The sequence below is a fragment of the Quercus lobata genome, chromosome 10 (assembly GCF_001633185.2).
Source record: "Quercus lobata isolate SW786 chromosome 10, ValleyOak3.0 Primary Assembly, whole genome shotgun sequence".
Classification (NCBI taxonomy): domain Eukaryota; kingdom Viridiplantae; phylum Streptophyta; class Magnoliopsida; order Fagales; family Fagaceae; genus Quercus; species Quercus lobata.
In genome coordinates, this window is record NC_044913.1 from 54,562,485 (window position 1) to 54,577,087 (window position 14,603).

At 32.0% G+C, this 14,603-nt stretch overlaps 2 protein-coding genes across 3 annotated transcripts; both read left to right on the forward strand.

Annotated features, from left to right (window-relative positions):
- Nucleotide 1: 1 nt before the first annotated feature.
- LOC115964989 (dirigent protein 23-like) lies at nt 2-395 on the forward strand (the record flags this gene model as incomplete). Its single annotated transcript, XM_031084204.1, has 1 exon — nt 2-395. A coding segment is annotated over one exon (381 nt), but the record flags the coding sequence as incomplete, so codon positions are not given.
- A 5,081-nt stretch (nt 396-5,476) lies between these two features.
- Nucleotides 5,477-11,893, forward strand: LOC115962748. Of its 2 annotated transcripts, none has more exons than XM_031081625.1 (8): nt 5,477-5,622; nt 7,699-7,823; nt 8,653-8,726; nt 8,892-8,986; nt 9,528-9,636; nt 10,484-10,497; nt 11,426-11,527; nt 11,611-11,800. In XM_031081625.1, exons 1-8 carry the CDS (start codon nt 5,551-5,553, stop codon nt 11,749-11,751), a joined length of 732 nt encoding a protein of 243 aa, XP_030937485.1. In that variant the 5' UTR covers nt 5,477-5,550; the 3' UTR covers nt 11,752-11,800. The 2 variants fall into 2 exon arrangements, with proteins under 2 accessions (XP_030937485.1, XP_030937486.1); XM_031081626.1 differs by having other exon boundaries at nt 5,483-5,622; nt 7,726-7,823; nt 11,611-11,893.
- The last annotated feature ends 2,710 nt before the right edge of the window (nt 11,894-14,603 follow it).

Consider the following 14,603-nt stretch of genomic DNA (forward strand, 5'->3'; position numbering starts at 1 on the left):
GATCCCAGTTGCAGGCATTGCTGGAAAGGCTTGGACATTCACCCAATTTGGCACCGTCTATGTCGTCGACGACAATATCACCAAAACCCCAGATCCAAAGTCACCCAAAGTTGCGCAATTTCAAGGCCTGTACGTGACAGCCTCGTTTGATGGGTTGCGTGCATTTGCTACGGCATCAATAGTGTTCACAAATGAAGAGTACAACAGAAGCACCATACAAATACAAGGTACTAATCAGGATCCTGATACAGAGGTTGCAGTGGTGGGCGGGACTGGGAAATTCCGATTTGCTAGGGGCTATGCAACTTCTAAGATATATTTCTTGGACACTGCTACCCAACACTCGGTTGTCCAGTTGAATGTCACGGTGCAAACTAGTTGAAAATATTGACGGGGTCACAGATATAAGATATGGACCAGTTGCTGTTAAATAAGAATTGACATAATAATAAGGGCTTGTGTCCAATGACTAGTTTCACTGAATACGTTGAGCTGTGGACACGTGTCCAGTTTTAAACACGTGTCTGTATCCTAGCGTATCTAGTAGAACTGACCACTGGACAAAAGCCTCTTGTTGTGCTATACTCCTATTTGTGTTTATGGTTTAAAAGCAATAATATCGATGTCCTGTGTTATTGAAATAAAGTAGTGGATTTCATCTTTTTTTTTTTTTTTTTTTTTTTTTTTGCACTCATAAAGCATTACTATTATCATTTTTCTCAAAAAAGAAAGAATAAAAAAAATGTATTTCTATCATCCCATGCCTGAAATTATTCACTCTTCCAAAGAATCCTATCACTACTGCCTGAAATTATTCTCTCTAATCGCAAATTGCCATCTATTGTAAGATGCTAGTCATGCAATGTAAAGAAAATCTAAAACCTTCATGTTTGTAAGTTTGAAATCTTCATGTTTGTGAGTTTGAATGGATATGCCAAGATATTGAAATTTTCATTCAAAGGATTAAAAATTGTAGTTTATGAAAATTCAACTGTTGATGTAAATGATGTGGTACTGAAAATTATTTTAAATTAGTCGTAACCCCGTGTGATGCATGTGAATATCTAATTATTTTGTAATGAAATATAATATATAATTTATTTTCTAAAATATTCGTAAAATTATATAATTATGACTAATCATCTGTAACAAAGCATTTTTCTCATAAGAGAATTTTATTTTAGATGTATTAAACTATTAATCAATAAATTTTCTTTATATAACCTGTAGGGACTAGGACATTGATAAGTCTGAGGAGGAGCAAGTAATTGTTAAACGTTACCAATTAAAGTATCAAAGATGGGGAACAAGTGGGAGGCAATCCGAAGAGGAAATCCTCCTCGGATATGATGAAAATAGTTCACAATATGTACTCCATCTGTCAGCCTAATCCTCCAGAAAGCTCCAATAAAAGAGACATATTTCATGAACATACGAGAATGAAGGAAACTCAAAAATATCCAAGGGAAAGCTGCCACCACCGCATTAAATGCACTGCAACTACTTTTCTGACCACATTTATGTGGAGAAGACCTCTAAATAGTACTACCTTAACTACCACAACTCACAAAAAATCAGAGAGGATGTCTGATGGGACAGGTACTCAAGTAAAGGTTCGGATGATCAACAGGTGAAGGGTGAAGATGATCCAAAGAAGGATATATAAGGTGAAAGACTCTTCATGAAGAAGGGATCGAAAAAAGGAAAACAGAACACTGTAGTAATCAAAATTGTCTCTATATTTAACTGTGATCAATATACATGATTATAGCCTCCTCAGACCGAAAGTCTGTTAATGTCAATACATCTCGTTTGTGCCTGATTGTCATTTAATTCCATATTAGCTGTTGTTCAATTCATTAAGGCCTAGTTCTTTGACCCACTCTCTACAAATTTATTGTATTGGACTCATTGGACCGAGATCCCCTATACTTTGGGTTTTGGCCACAAATCAGGACCACACATAACCGTTTACCAAACTAATAAAGGGTTTGGTAAACAAAGGGCAAGAATCTTTTTTTTTTCCCCTAAAATAAACAATGTTATACTACTTTATTAATATTTTTTAAGTAATGACTTTTGTGTTCTCTATAAATAAAAAATTATATATATATTTTTTGCTTTCTTTTAATATTAAAATTTTTATCTACTCATATTATGAGCCAATTTGCTAGTGATAGAATATAGTGTGTATTAAAATATTTTTGCCACTGTTCAAAATTTCAACTTGTAGCCTTCTATTTTAATGTCATCCTTAATCCCAAATCACACACTTTCTCTCTCTCTCTCTCTCTTAAAGTATACAAAGTATGACCATGATCTCTCTTCTTGAATACAATACTTATCTCAATACATTCATAAAATATACCTAATCAAAACAAATCCATATGAAGATGCTTTTCAAACAAACAAAATGTCATATCAATCATCACTTAACAATGATTAATTTGACTAATTAGAAAAACAGTTTGTTGTTGATAATCTATTAAGATTATTTTTTCTATAAAAACTGCAAATTTTTTCACCCAAATAGATTGTCCAATAAACAACTATTAGCAAAATCTCATTATTAAGTTTCTATAATAATCATAGTAATAATAATAATAATACAATTACAAAAGCAAAAATATGTCACTCATTCAATTATTTTTGTTTGACTAAACTTAGCTTTTATCTAAATAAGTGACATTATAGAATGCTTCTAATAAAACTATTAGGAGTACTTTCTCTACAAAAACTACAATTTTGCCTACCCAAAAGGATAAAAAATAAATGAAAGAAACTTCATAAAGTCTCATAGTTTAACATCTAAATGGATCACTAAAAAAAAATCAAATTCTAACTCGCAAAACAACTAATTATTAAATTAAATCAATTCAAACCAATAGGATAAAGAAAAACAATGTGATCAGGAATTGGAATAACAAAATTCCTAATAAATATGCATAAAAGTCGATACAAATTTGCCAAAAAGATTTAAAAAAAAAAATGTGATGTGACAATTAAATCAACAATAACAAAAATAACCATTAACGGAAAAAAAAAAAGTAGTTAAAACAATAAAAAAAATTCACTAAAAAAGAAACAAAATTGGAGAGAGAGAGAGAGAGAGTATTGACCTTTTTACCATGAACAACTTGGACGGAATATGGGAGAGCGGTGGAAAAGAAGTAAAAAGAAATTTATAAGATAATTAAGATGTAAGAGTTAGGATAAAAGTATATGAAATATTGAAAAAAGCGAAACGGTAGAATTTAGAAAGTAATAATGGAAAAATTTAAAAATATATATAGGAATTCAAATAAAAAATTTAAGAAGATAGAGATTGGAGGAGATGAAGAATTGAACTAAAAAGACAATGGTTGAAGAAGATGAAAGGTTGAACAAAGTAAAAATTATAAAAATTAAAAAATAAGAAAGGATGCTAATGACGTGGCACAAAAAGAGCTTTGTGTGTGTATTGATATTGTTTGTGGTTTTAGATTATTCATTGAGTTTATTGTTTCTGTATAAAGATCTAAATTAATGTAGGTCAATATGTAAATGCAAAATTATACATAAAGTTAAAATCGTCAAAGTTGAATGTGTAAAGTCAGTGTGTGTGTGTATATATTTATTTATTTATTGTCAACAAAATTTAGGAATAAAAAATAAATAACAAAAAGAATGATTATGTAACCAATGACATGGCAGATGAGGTAGCAAAATACAAGTATAGTAACAATAAATACTAGGTTTTAGCTTTTTGATATATATATATATATATATATAGACTTATGACAACCACAATATATAGATTCATTTGTAGAGAGGATCCTAAGACCTTTTTGTTTACCTTTAATAAGTCTTAACCATTTCACATCAACAAAATTATTAACCATTAAAAAAATTTAGAAGAACCTTTAAGCATACACATCATATAAGGTGTTTTCCATTATTTTTTCAATCACCAAAAGTCAAACTGTGGAACATGAATTCCGGGTTTGAATTTCTTTGATTCTACCTGCCATAGGATTTATTTCTTAAAAAAAAAGCATTTTTAATTCTAAAGTCTAAACCCAAATTTTTAGTTACATGCCAAATTGTATTAAATTTTTGGATCCAAATTCCAAACCTATACCATTTATATTTGAAAAACACAAACTCGCTTGTTTATTTAACAATGAATAGAGTCGAAAGGGTTGAGTCAAGTTGTGTTCACTGAAACTTGAACATTTGAAATATTATTTACATAAATTCAGGTATTGAGAATCATTTTTATACTATATTAAATAATATTTTAAGAGAAAAAATGAGACACAGTTACTTTTGTATTTTTTTTTTTATAGGTGACAGTTATTTTTGTTATATTGAGTATGTTTTTGTAAATAAAATTAATATTGAGGCATTTTAAAATTTTAAATACATGCATAATCGAAACGATTTCAAGTACATAACTTGTAAGATCAAACCTTTCCCAAACTTACATTGTTCTTTCTCAAAAAATAAAAAAAATCTTGGGTTTAAAGATTTGAACCTAAACCCTCACTATTATGAATGGGTTGAGATTAAAAAAAAAAAAATCCTACTAAATATCCATTGTCATCCATGTCCACTATGATTAATTATTCTGTATAAAGTTGCATGCAAGATTTCTCTCTCAAAATTATAAGGTCTAACTCCATGGGAAACATGAGCTCTCTTGTTGTTCTTTGAGTAGTGCCCTCTTCTTATTTTTAAGAGAGCATATTTCATTCTAGAGATAAAACATGCGATGCCTTATTAGAATTTGATTGACAGCAAACATATGTTCTCATAATGTACCCATCATTTGCAAATACAAATTTTTTGTATCACTTTTTTATATTTCACTTTATATTTCATCAATTACAACATGTTATATATATATATATTTTTTTTTTTTCATTTTAAACTTTGACTATTTTTTAAAGAAAGTTAAATAAATACATGACAAATTTTGATCGATGAAACATAAAATAGAACACAAAAAGTGGTACAGAGAATTTATATTCATCACTTGCTACCATTGGTGCCTCATATTTTCCATATGACCTATTTCTCACTTAATTCTTTCAAGTCTTTGTTGCACGCAATGGTTAATTGCTATACAAGTTTTTGGTATTTTCTTAAAACTGAGAACTAAATTTGGTGGCAATCCCGTAAATACATCGAAAATTTGTAGGGCCACACTATATGTTGTCTCCTTCAGACTAATCAAAATTTGTTTTCAAAATGGGAGCCAAACACAATTTTTGGTTTTCTCTTCCTGAAAACTTGTTTTAAAAAATAAGAGCCAAACACAAATCAGGTGAAAACTGTGTTTTGAAAACTGGTTTCAAATATAATTTTTAGAAAAAAAAATTCTAAAAGTTTGGAGAACAAAAAATACAAAAATTGGAAGACCAAACAGGCTCGAGTCTCCTTAAATCCTAAAGTCAAACGACAAGTCGCATACCAAACGGTATGTCGTTGAGTCCCAGGATAAAAAAAAGGGATAAGAGCCTGTTTGTAAGAACGAGAATCGTCAAGGAAAGAAGCAGCAGTAGCAGCATGGCTTCAATCACGACGATGATGATGACAACAATTCCCTCAGAATTCCAACAACAACCTCGAACCTCCACAGTAAGAGACCTCAACTTACAAATTATCACAAACCAAACACCAACTTAAGAAGTAGATATGATCATGAACTGCATATATACATGGTTAGTTATGTCCATGCATGTGTAAGAATGGAACTGCACTTGTTAAGAGAGCTTCGAGAGAGTAGTACTAAGATTGATGACCTCAAGAGAAAACAATTGAACGAAGAATTACAACGTTGACGTTTTTATTTTTATTTTTTATGAGTTCATGGCTTAGTGGGTAACAAAGAAAATGAATGTTTTTTTAAAGGTTTCCTTATATTCCCATGTTTCAAATGAAACTAAAATTCTTAGATTAGAAATTTAGTGACCCCTTTGGTTGCTGAGGAGGTATCTTGTGGATTGGATATATGTATAGGTTGTGAGGTCCACACACCTTGAGAGGTTGGAAGCATATATTTGATGCATGATATAATTATTATTGGTTTTTGTGAAGCTGTAAATTTATGATTTCAAGCCCCTGGTTGATAAGATCACTAGTAGGATAAATTCATGTTGTGGCAAGCAGTTGTCGTATGCTGAGAGGTTGCAATTTCTTTATAGTATCCAGGTATATTGGGCTAGCTTGTTTATTCTTCCCAATGAGGATAATTGAGTTGGTGTAGCAGAAATTAGAGTATAATTTATGAAATGACTTGGGTATGGCATAAAAGGAGGGATGGAATTCTTTTGGATTGCGGATTGGAATAAGCTAGGTTGCTGTGTTGAGGTTTATTTGGGACCTTTTTGGGGCTCAAACTGACCTCCTTAAAGGGAGATACTTTGAGGAGGTGGCCATACCAGCTGATTCTTACTGGAATTGGAGAAAAATATTTTAGTTGAGAGGTGTGGCAGGGGCCTCTGTTGAAGCACATTGTGGGTAGTGGCAAGCGTATCTTTGTTTGGCATGACACTTGCCATGAGCATGGACCTTTACTTCAAAACTATGGCAATAGAGGAATGTAAATGATGCTACTAGTTTTCCACTGACAGATTATCTAAATTCCTTGTTGATGGTAATTGAATGTGGCCTCCTGCAAGATCTAATGACTTTGTGCAAATTCAGAGCAAAGTCTGTGAAATGCAGCTTGGTGGTGTGGATGCTGTGATTTGGCTCCCTGCTGCAAAATTTTTTTATAACTGCATGGATAACTGGAGAGCTATAAAAGCTGTCAAAGCCTTCAAAGTTGTTGGTAGCACATGATATGTTTTGCTAAAAATACTCCAATCATGTGTTTATGCCTTGGATAGCTTCTCACAAAAAGCTTACAACTACGGATAGGCTTGCTTCTTGGGGATATGAAGGTTACTTGCTTTGCTCCTTTTGTAAGAGTAGAATCAAAATCTCATAATTATCTTTATTTTGAGTGCTCTTTCTCTATGGTAGGCAGATTGGAGGATGGAATGAGGAGGCAGGCTGGGCTTTGAAGAAATTATATGAAAAAGATTTCAAATGACCATAAGACTGAATGTATTTGTGCTTCAAGGGGAGCTTATTCACAAGATTCCAGCTTGAGCGAAGAATAAAAACCTTAGCACCAAAAGAGGAATTAGCAGACCAGGATAGGCAACTAAAGAAAGAGCAAACTACCTAAGATTGTTGGTTCAAGGAAATTCAGGAATGATATAAGCCATAGGCTGTTGTGGCGAAAAAATGTTAGGAACTCAATCCTAAACAAATCTCTTTTTTGTTTGTGGAGGCTTCTGTCTGTGTCTCAGCTCTTGACACTTAGTAATTTATCTGTGTTGTGGGAATAGTATGGTCGTAGGTGTTGTTTTGTATGTAACACTTGTGTTGCATGCTGTATTGTATGCTCTTTTGCTGTTGGTTTGACTCTTCGTGCAGCCATTTTCTGCTTGGTGCTTGTACTTTGGTTTGTTTTTCAATGCAATCTACTTAATTTTTCAAAAAAAAAAAAAAAAAAAAAGAGAGACTCAGGCTAGGAGACATTAATTGCAAGTGATTACCTAGTTATTCTTGTGGCGAGAGTGCAACATAAATCATGTTCCACAGCAGTCCTGTATAGAGAGCATCTAAAAAAATTAGGAAGCTTAAGTTTTTATTTTTTAACAGATAATTCAGTTTAGTTCTCTTCTACAGCAATCTTGTCATTTAACAATTGGCTGCAGTCACGTTCTTACATGTCCAAAGTCCACATGCACCAATTTCTGTGATATGCAGCACTATCTGTGTAGAAGGTAAATCACTTATTTCTGTACAATGTTTTAGCAGTTATTTTATGCTTATATAGAGAATCTACTGTAGCTTATTGCATAATGTAAGAGGCATAATTAAGATAAGATGATTGTTTCACTGGCTCCAATGGATTTTGCTTTCTTATTGTGATCACAAACTGAATTAATTTCTAATGTGAAAATTGATACGGGAACATACAATGTGAGACAGGCATATAATGGGAACCAAGGATTCAACTTAATTATACACCAAAAGTTGGACCTTTTTCTTTTAGTTTAGAATAATTTCTTTTTTAAGTGTCTAATCATATCAAGATATTACATGAGAGATCCCATGTTGGACTACACTCTAGGAAGCATTGATTTTGAATCAATTTGCATTTCAATTGTAGTCCTTAGTTAGTGCCTAGTTTACATATATATTTCTAATTAATTAAACTTTTGGACGGCAATAAGTCTATTGAAAAGGTTAACAAAGATTTACAGTAAGACAATATGAACATGCTGAATGAACTGATTACACATCAACTGTTATAAGCTGCTGAATATTCTTAGATTCCTTGTGTGTGTGTGTGTTTGTGTCAAGTATTTATTAGGCTACTTTGTTATGTTGCTTAATCTGAACCTTAACTTCTCCTGCTTAGTACAGGATTTAGTTCTCTGAAGTTAAGTCTATTTGTGCGCCAATTTTTTTGATGTTCTACATCTAAATTTTTTTAAGCCGTTTAATGTCACCATACAAATATGGGTTTAACTTAATTAGCTACTGTTTCTGAGATTTATAAATTGTAGTTATAGGAACACTCATGTTACATATTTTTGTTGTTTTCAGTTTATTATTCCCTAGTAGTCCCCAAAGAAGAGGTCTAACACGTTTGACCAAGCAAATATCTGCTTCTAGTTCAGGTGAAGTAACTTTAAAGTACACTTATAAATTCATGCAATTTTTTTCTTCTTTCCCTCTTCATTTTGTCTTTCTTCCACCTCATTGGTAGTAATGCAGTTTAATCTCTTACCTTTACATTTGTTTTTTTGTAAGTAATTAAGTATTATGTTGTTTTGGCAATGTAGGTCTTGAGGCATCTATTACAGATCAGAAGGGCAAAACAATAAAGTTGAAGAGTGCTATGATAGTTATTGAGTCTCAAGATGAAAATAAGATGCAAGTGAGCCTGCAAGATTAAATTTGTAATACTCATTTGTTTTGTTGATAGATAATCTCATATAAAAGATTTTTTGGCTTTTGTACAAGGTGATATGATTTTTTTGTGAATTAAATCTTATGCTTCTTTCCTGCTTTCTTTTTTCTTTAATTATGCGTGAATGTGAATTAATAAAATAATTACCAAATATGAACTGATCTTCTACTTGGTTTGGCTAAGCATGTTTGACTTGTTACTTTCTCCATTCTGGATATAGTTTTAAAATTTGGTATGTCAATTAATGAAGATGGTTGAAGACAGAACTAGTTTTGTCTATGCTAATTAGAAATTCCAATACTATATTTATCAAGTTGGCCATATAATTCATCTTTGGAAGATGCGTCTGAATGGATCTTTATTAAAAACAATTGTCCTGTGGACAACATATGGTTTCTTAAACCTTTTGTGAAATAGATGGCCAGATTTGGTTGTGTTTCTTGGATTGCCCCTACTTAGGTGTCTTTGAAACTTATATTGCAATGCTCTCATGACATTCAATTGGTAGATACAAGTGAACTTGACTGGGGATGAGACGGAAAAAGTATTTGATCAGGTTCTAACAAATTTGGCTCGCACAGCCCCACCTGTTCCAGGATTTCGCAGGCAAAAAGGAGGTAAAATTCTGATATCCCTTGCCAATGTTGTTCAAGTTATAACCATGCTTTGTGTTTATTCTCTTTAGAAATAATTAGATATGGTCATAGCAAGAAGTTTCTCAAGATAGGGGCTTATTTTATCTGACGGGCATAGGTGGATACAAAACAGATTATGGTTATTTTATTGATAAGACCTCTAAAATTCTCAGATGCTTTGTAATTTCACGGAAACAATGATATACATAATTGTGTATGTAAATATGTGACAAAAATTATAATGCTTATTATTATTCTATTCCTTCTAGAATGCATTTACTTTGTTGTAATAACTTTTTCCTAACCTTGCATAGCCTGGCTTTACTTCAATTATTGAGGTTTAAGATCAGCCAGTATAAAATATATTCATTTTACTGTGTTTAGTTGTTCTTGTATAATATCTAATTGAAAACATAAGGATTGTTAAAAAAAACAATTCAGTTCATATGCTTTAGCCTTTTAACTGCATTTCTAATGGCTCAAACTGGTAGCTTGCCTTGTGATAAATTACATGATACCTTTTGGGCTTTTAACTACATTTTTAATGGCTCATACTGGTGGTTTTAGCCTTGTGATTAATCACATGATATTTAATGATTGAAATAACATGGAGAAGGGCTTGATCACTTTGACAAGCTTATGATCATAAACTTGAACTTTAGTCCAATGTAGTTAATTTTGAACAGTTATATGTGTGAAGGGCATAGTTTATAATGATAGTACTATGACATCCTTTTGTTAATGATATCGTATTGTTGCAGCTTATTAGTTTTTCTGTTCATGAATTCTAACGAGATTTTGTTTTGCTTGTGCACTGGCGCTACTCAAGGAAAAACATCACAGGCAAGTGGCCTCTGATCTTAGGCTTTCTAAAAAAATATATATAAAACAATTGTTATTGCCCGAATTTTGGTATCCAAGTTTAATCTGTAATTTTTTAGCCTCTTTCTAGTTATGTGCTTGAGATCTTCATAGTTCCAACTTTGATGTTGATTATTTGGAAAAGAGGTCAATACTTAAACATCCTAGTCTCAAACCGTTGTTTCACTATTCTTCTTGTGTGATTCAACTTTCATAGACGGTATTTATGGCATACCAATGGAATTATTCTTCATACCAGCAAGTTCTGCTTCCTACACCCTCTTTATAGAGCCTTTGCTCTATTTTGAATGTCTGCAACTGCAATTATCCTACATGTACGAAAGGAACTAATATTAGGAGTTGTGTCTCGGGGTGGGACTTGCCTGTTCACCATAACTTACAAGTGCTTCACAACCTCAGGTTCTACAAGAAAACATCCTTTCGCACTTGAGAAGTAAAAATAAAATAGAGATTAAATTACTTCTCTGATAGCAAATCTTGCAATTTCACATCACTTGGTTTAAAATTGAAAAACCAAGTTATAACACAAAAATTTTAAACTTGACAACGGTATTGGTCATATGTAAATATTATATGAACATATATAAGTGAAACTATTTCAAACTGTTTCTGTCAGCTCCAAATACCAGGTTTATGTTTGAATTTTTGGTATGTAAGTTATGATTATCTGATAAATATCTGAGGTAAATTAAGTATACAGTGCCTTTGCACTTGTCTCCTTTTACCAAACCTATGTCACTCATATGGAAGAAATTGTGATTTGATAAAATAGCTGATGCTCTTATCCTGTAGTTTTTCTTGTGAAGGATTTATGCATTCTTAGAAATATTTTCTTTGGTTACATACAACATAGTAGTTTCACAAATGGCAAACTTATAATTTTCCTCAGGTCCCAAAAAGCTTTCTCTTACAAATGCTTGGTGAAGAGCGTGTCACTAAGTTTGTTATACAAGAAATAGTTAACTCAACCATGGATGATTATGTGAAGAATGTAAGCAATTGTTGACGCTTATTAGTTATCGCCATTTATTTCTTAAGTTATGGTAATTATTTTGTTTCTCTACTCCATGACAGGAAAATTTGAATGTGAAGGACAACAAAATTAACACAATCCAGAAGGCAGAAGAGCTAATGTCATCGTTTATACCTGGCAAAGAATTCAGATTTAATGCTGTTCTTGAACTTGAAGGTTCAGAAATCAAGACATCGAGTTGAATCTCATGATGACGTTCTTCTTTATGAAACATTCATTTCTTTTTTTTTTCTGAGTCTTCTTTACTCATTCAATGTTGAAATTGATGTGTTTAGTTACAAATAAAAATAGTTTGTTATATAAAATTTATAAAAAATAATCATATAAATTCCTCTATTATAAAATATTAAAGAACAACTATAAATAATTAATATATGCATTTACTTTATCGGCTAATTCAATGAACTAATACTTTGATATAAATACAACCTCTATTGAGGTGGAAGTCTTAATAATAATATTAGTAATAAATCTCTATAGTGATATATATATGCACTGTTCATTTCCACCACTACTATGATGATGTTCTTTGAAAAGAGAGATTCCTTATGATGATGTTCTTTGGAAAAGGAGTTTCCTTAGGCTTTTGGTCACCTCAAGCTCTCTTTTGGCAAGTCTTGGCACTTTAGATTGAGGAAAATTACAAGAATTTGCTGCTGATTACTTGGGTCAAAAAGTGAAAAAAGCATTGTTCACTGATTATGTTCACAATCACTATTCACTATTCACTTTTACTGTTCATGGTATTGTTCACTCCGAAATTTTGTCTATTTAAGGGAGGTTGTCCCTTAAGTTTAGGACAGAATTCTTTCTCCAAAACTTCTTTCTTTTTAGAAGCCTTCTTTAGAGAGAGTTCCATATTCATTGTTTCTACTACTATTTCCCTACAATCCTTGTAACTAGGACTAATTCAATTCTTGTAACTGTTAACTTGCTCTGTTGAGATCCTGTAACTATTAAGCTGTTGAACTGTTTCAATCTTGTAACCACTACTACTGTAAGTGTTTTGTTCTATTTTCAATAACAAGTATTTTCAGTTTTCAATTTATTATACTACTTGTTGCTACCACCATCTTGAACGGTTCTAATTGCTTTCATATATACTGCTTGGATGGTTCTACCGCCTTACTATTGTTTTAAATTACTTTGTTTCATAATATTACTTTCATATATATATATATATATATATATATATATATGTATGTATGTATGTATATATATAAAAAGTATAATACCTATACTATTAAAACTTGAATTTTAAGGTAAACTTTTGGGGGGAATGTGCAGAATAGCACAGTGAGAAGGGAGTATATCGTAAGTTACGATGCGATAGAAAGAAAGTTGGAAACTAGCATCTCGAGTTTTATAAACTCGATTTCAATCTATAGATCTCGAGTCTTATAAACTCGAGTTCTAAAAAGCAAAACCGACTCGATTTTGTACTTGAAGATCTGAAGAAAAACAGAGGAAGAATGATTTTCAGAGGCACGATCTGAAGAGGAAGCACTATCTAATCTGAAGAACGAAGAGACAATTTGACTCTGATCTGAAGAGGAAGAATGAAGAGACGATTTGAAGAGGCACGATCTGGTCTTCAGATCTGCCGTCGAAGAACGAAGAACGAAGAAGAAGAACGAAGAACGATCTGAAGAAAAACAGAGGAAGAACAATTTGAAGAGGCACAATCTGGTCTTCAGATCTGCCATCAAAGAACGAAGAACGATCTGACACTCTGAAGAAGAAGAAGTGAAACTCGAGTTTCAAAAACTTGATTTCCACAAATCGAGACTTTAAAACTCGATTTTTAACTTGAAACTCAAGTTTTAAACACTCGAGATGCTAGTTTTTAACATTGTTTTGAAACGTGTCAATTAACTAAATTTTTTAATATTTAATGTTATTTAGAAATAAAATTCTAAACTTTTGAATATTTTTCTTTTTTAGTTAGGGTCATATCTCAAATTTCTAATGTCCATTTTGTTTGACTTTTTTAGCCAAAAACTAAAGAGGTTAGTCCAAATAAAATAAAATTTCATACTTTTAATCCAAAAATTAAGAGGAAAAAAAGAAGAATAATTTTTAGGCCAAAATTGAAAATACATCAAATAAAAAAAATTAATCTAAAGCCCAATTAGTCTAAAATTGGCTGAAGGGGACCCAACGGACCGAACTAGTCCAAAATAAACCAAAATACTACGCTAATATGACTCAACCAGAACGTAACAACAATAAATATTATGATTAATATTGAGTTGTGTCTGTTTATGACAGTAAACAGTTACCACAGTGACTCCATCTCTTCATATAAAAATGTTATTTCCCTACCAGTGATCAAGGGTTTTGATGTTAGGGTTGTGGCCAAACATAAACAAATAAAATAACATTAAGGAGAAACAAAATTTTTGACACATTTGTAAATCAAATGCAATGCAATATTCATGTCCGTCCACTTCTAAAAAAAGGGAAAATTTTGATTTAAATAAAGAACTTAAGAGTTCTGTTAAAACTCTCACTGCATTATAAATTTCTCATAGCCAATCATTCAACCATATACTCGTCATACATGGGAAGACACGAATACCATCGTGCACATCCATACAATACAATATTCGACATCCAGGTCTGTTTTTGTTTTGCTTCAGTCATGCAGATCTTGGCTATGGCGATGGTTACACAATGCACAATGGGACCTGTCATATCTTTCATATATGTGACATTTTAAGACAACTTTGCCCAACTGATTTTCTTTTCTTTTCTTTTTTTGAAGAATTTCTTTGCTCCTTTGGGATATAAGAGGCATACATTAAACAGTTCCTTTTTTATGACATCACATCAATAGACATCTAAACTGCAATGAGAAACTCCACGACCGTGAGTCTGCCTAGACCATTTTCCCTCATTTGCCTGCTATTTCTTACAAATTTCACAGCTTCTGAAACCTTAGAGCGGTAAGGACAAGAAACATCATTAGAGGTTAGACTTCTGTAAAGATGAGAAACATTCGGCCTTTTGCCAGGGAAAATTTTACACTGCA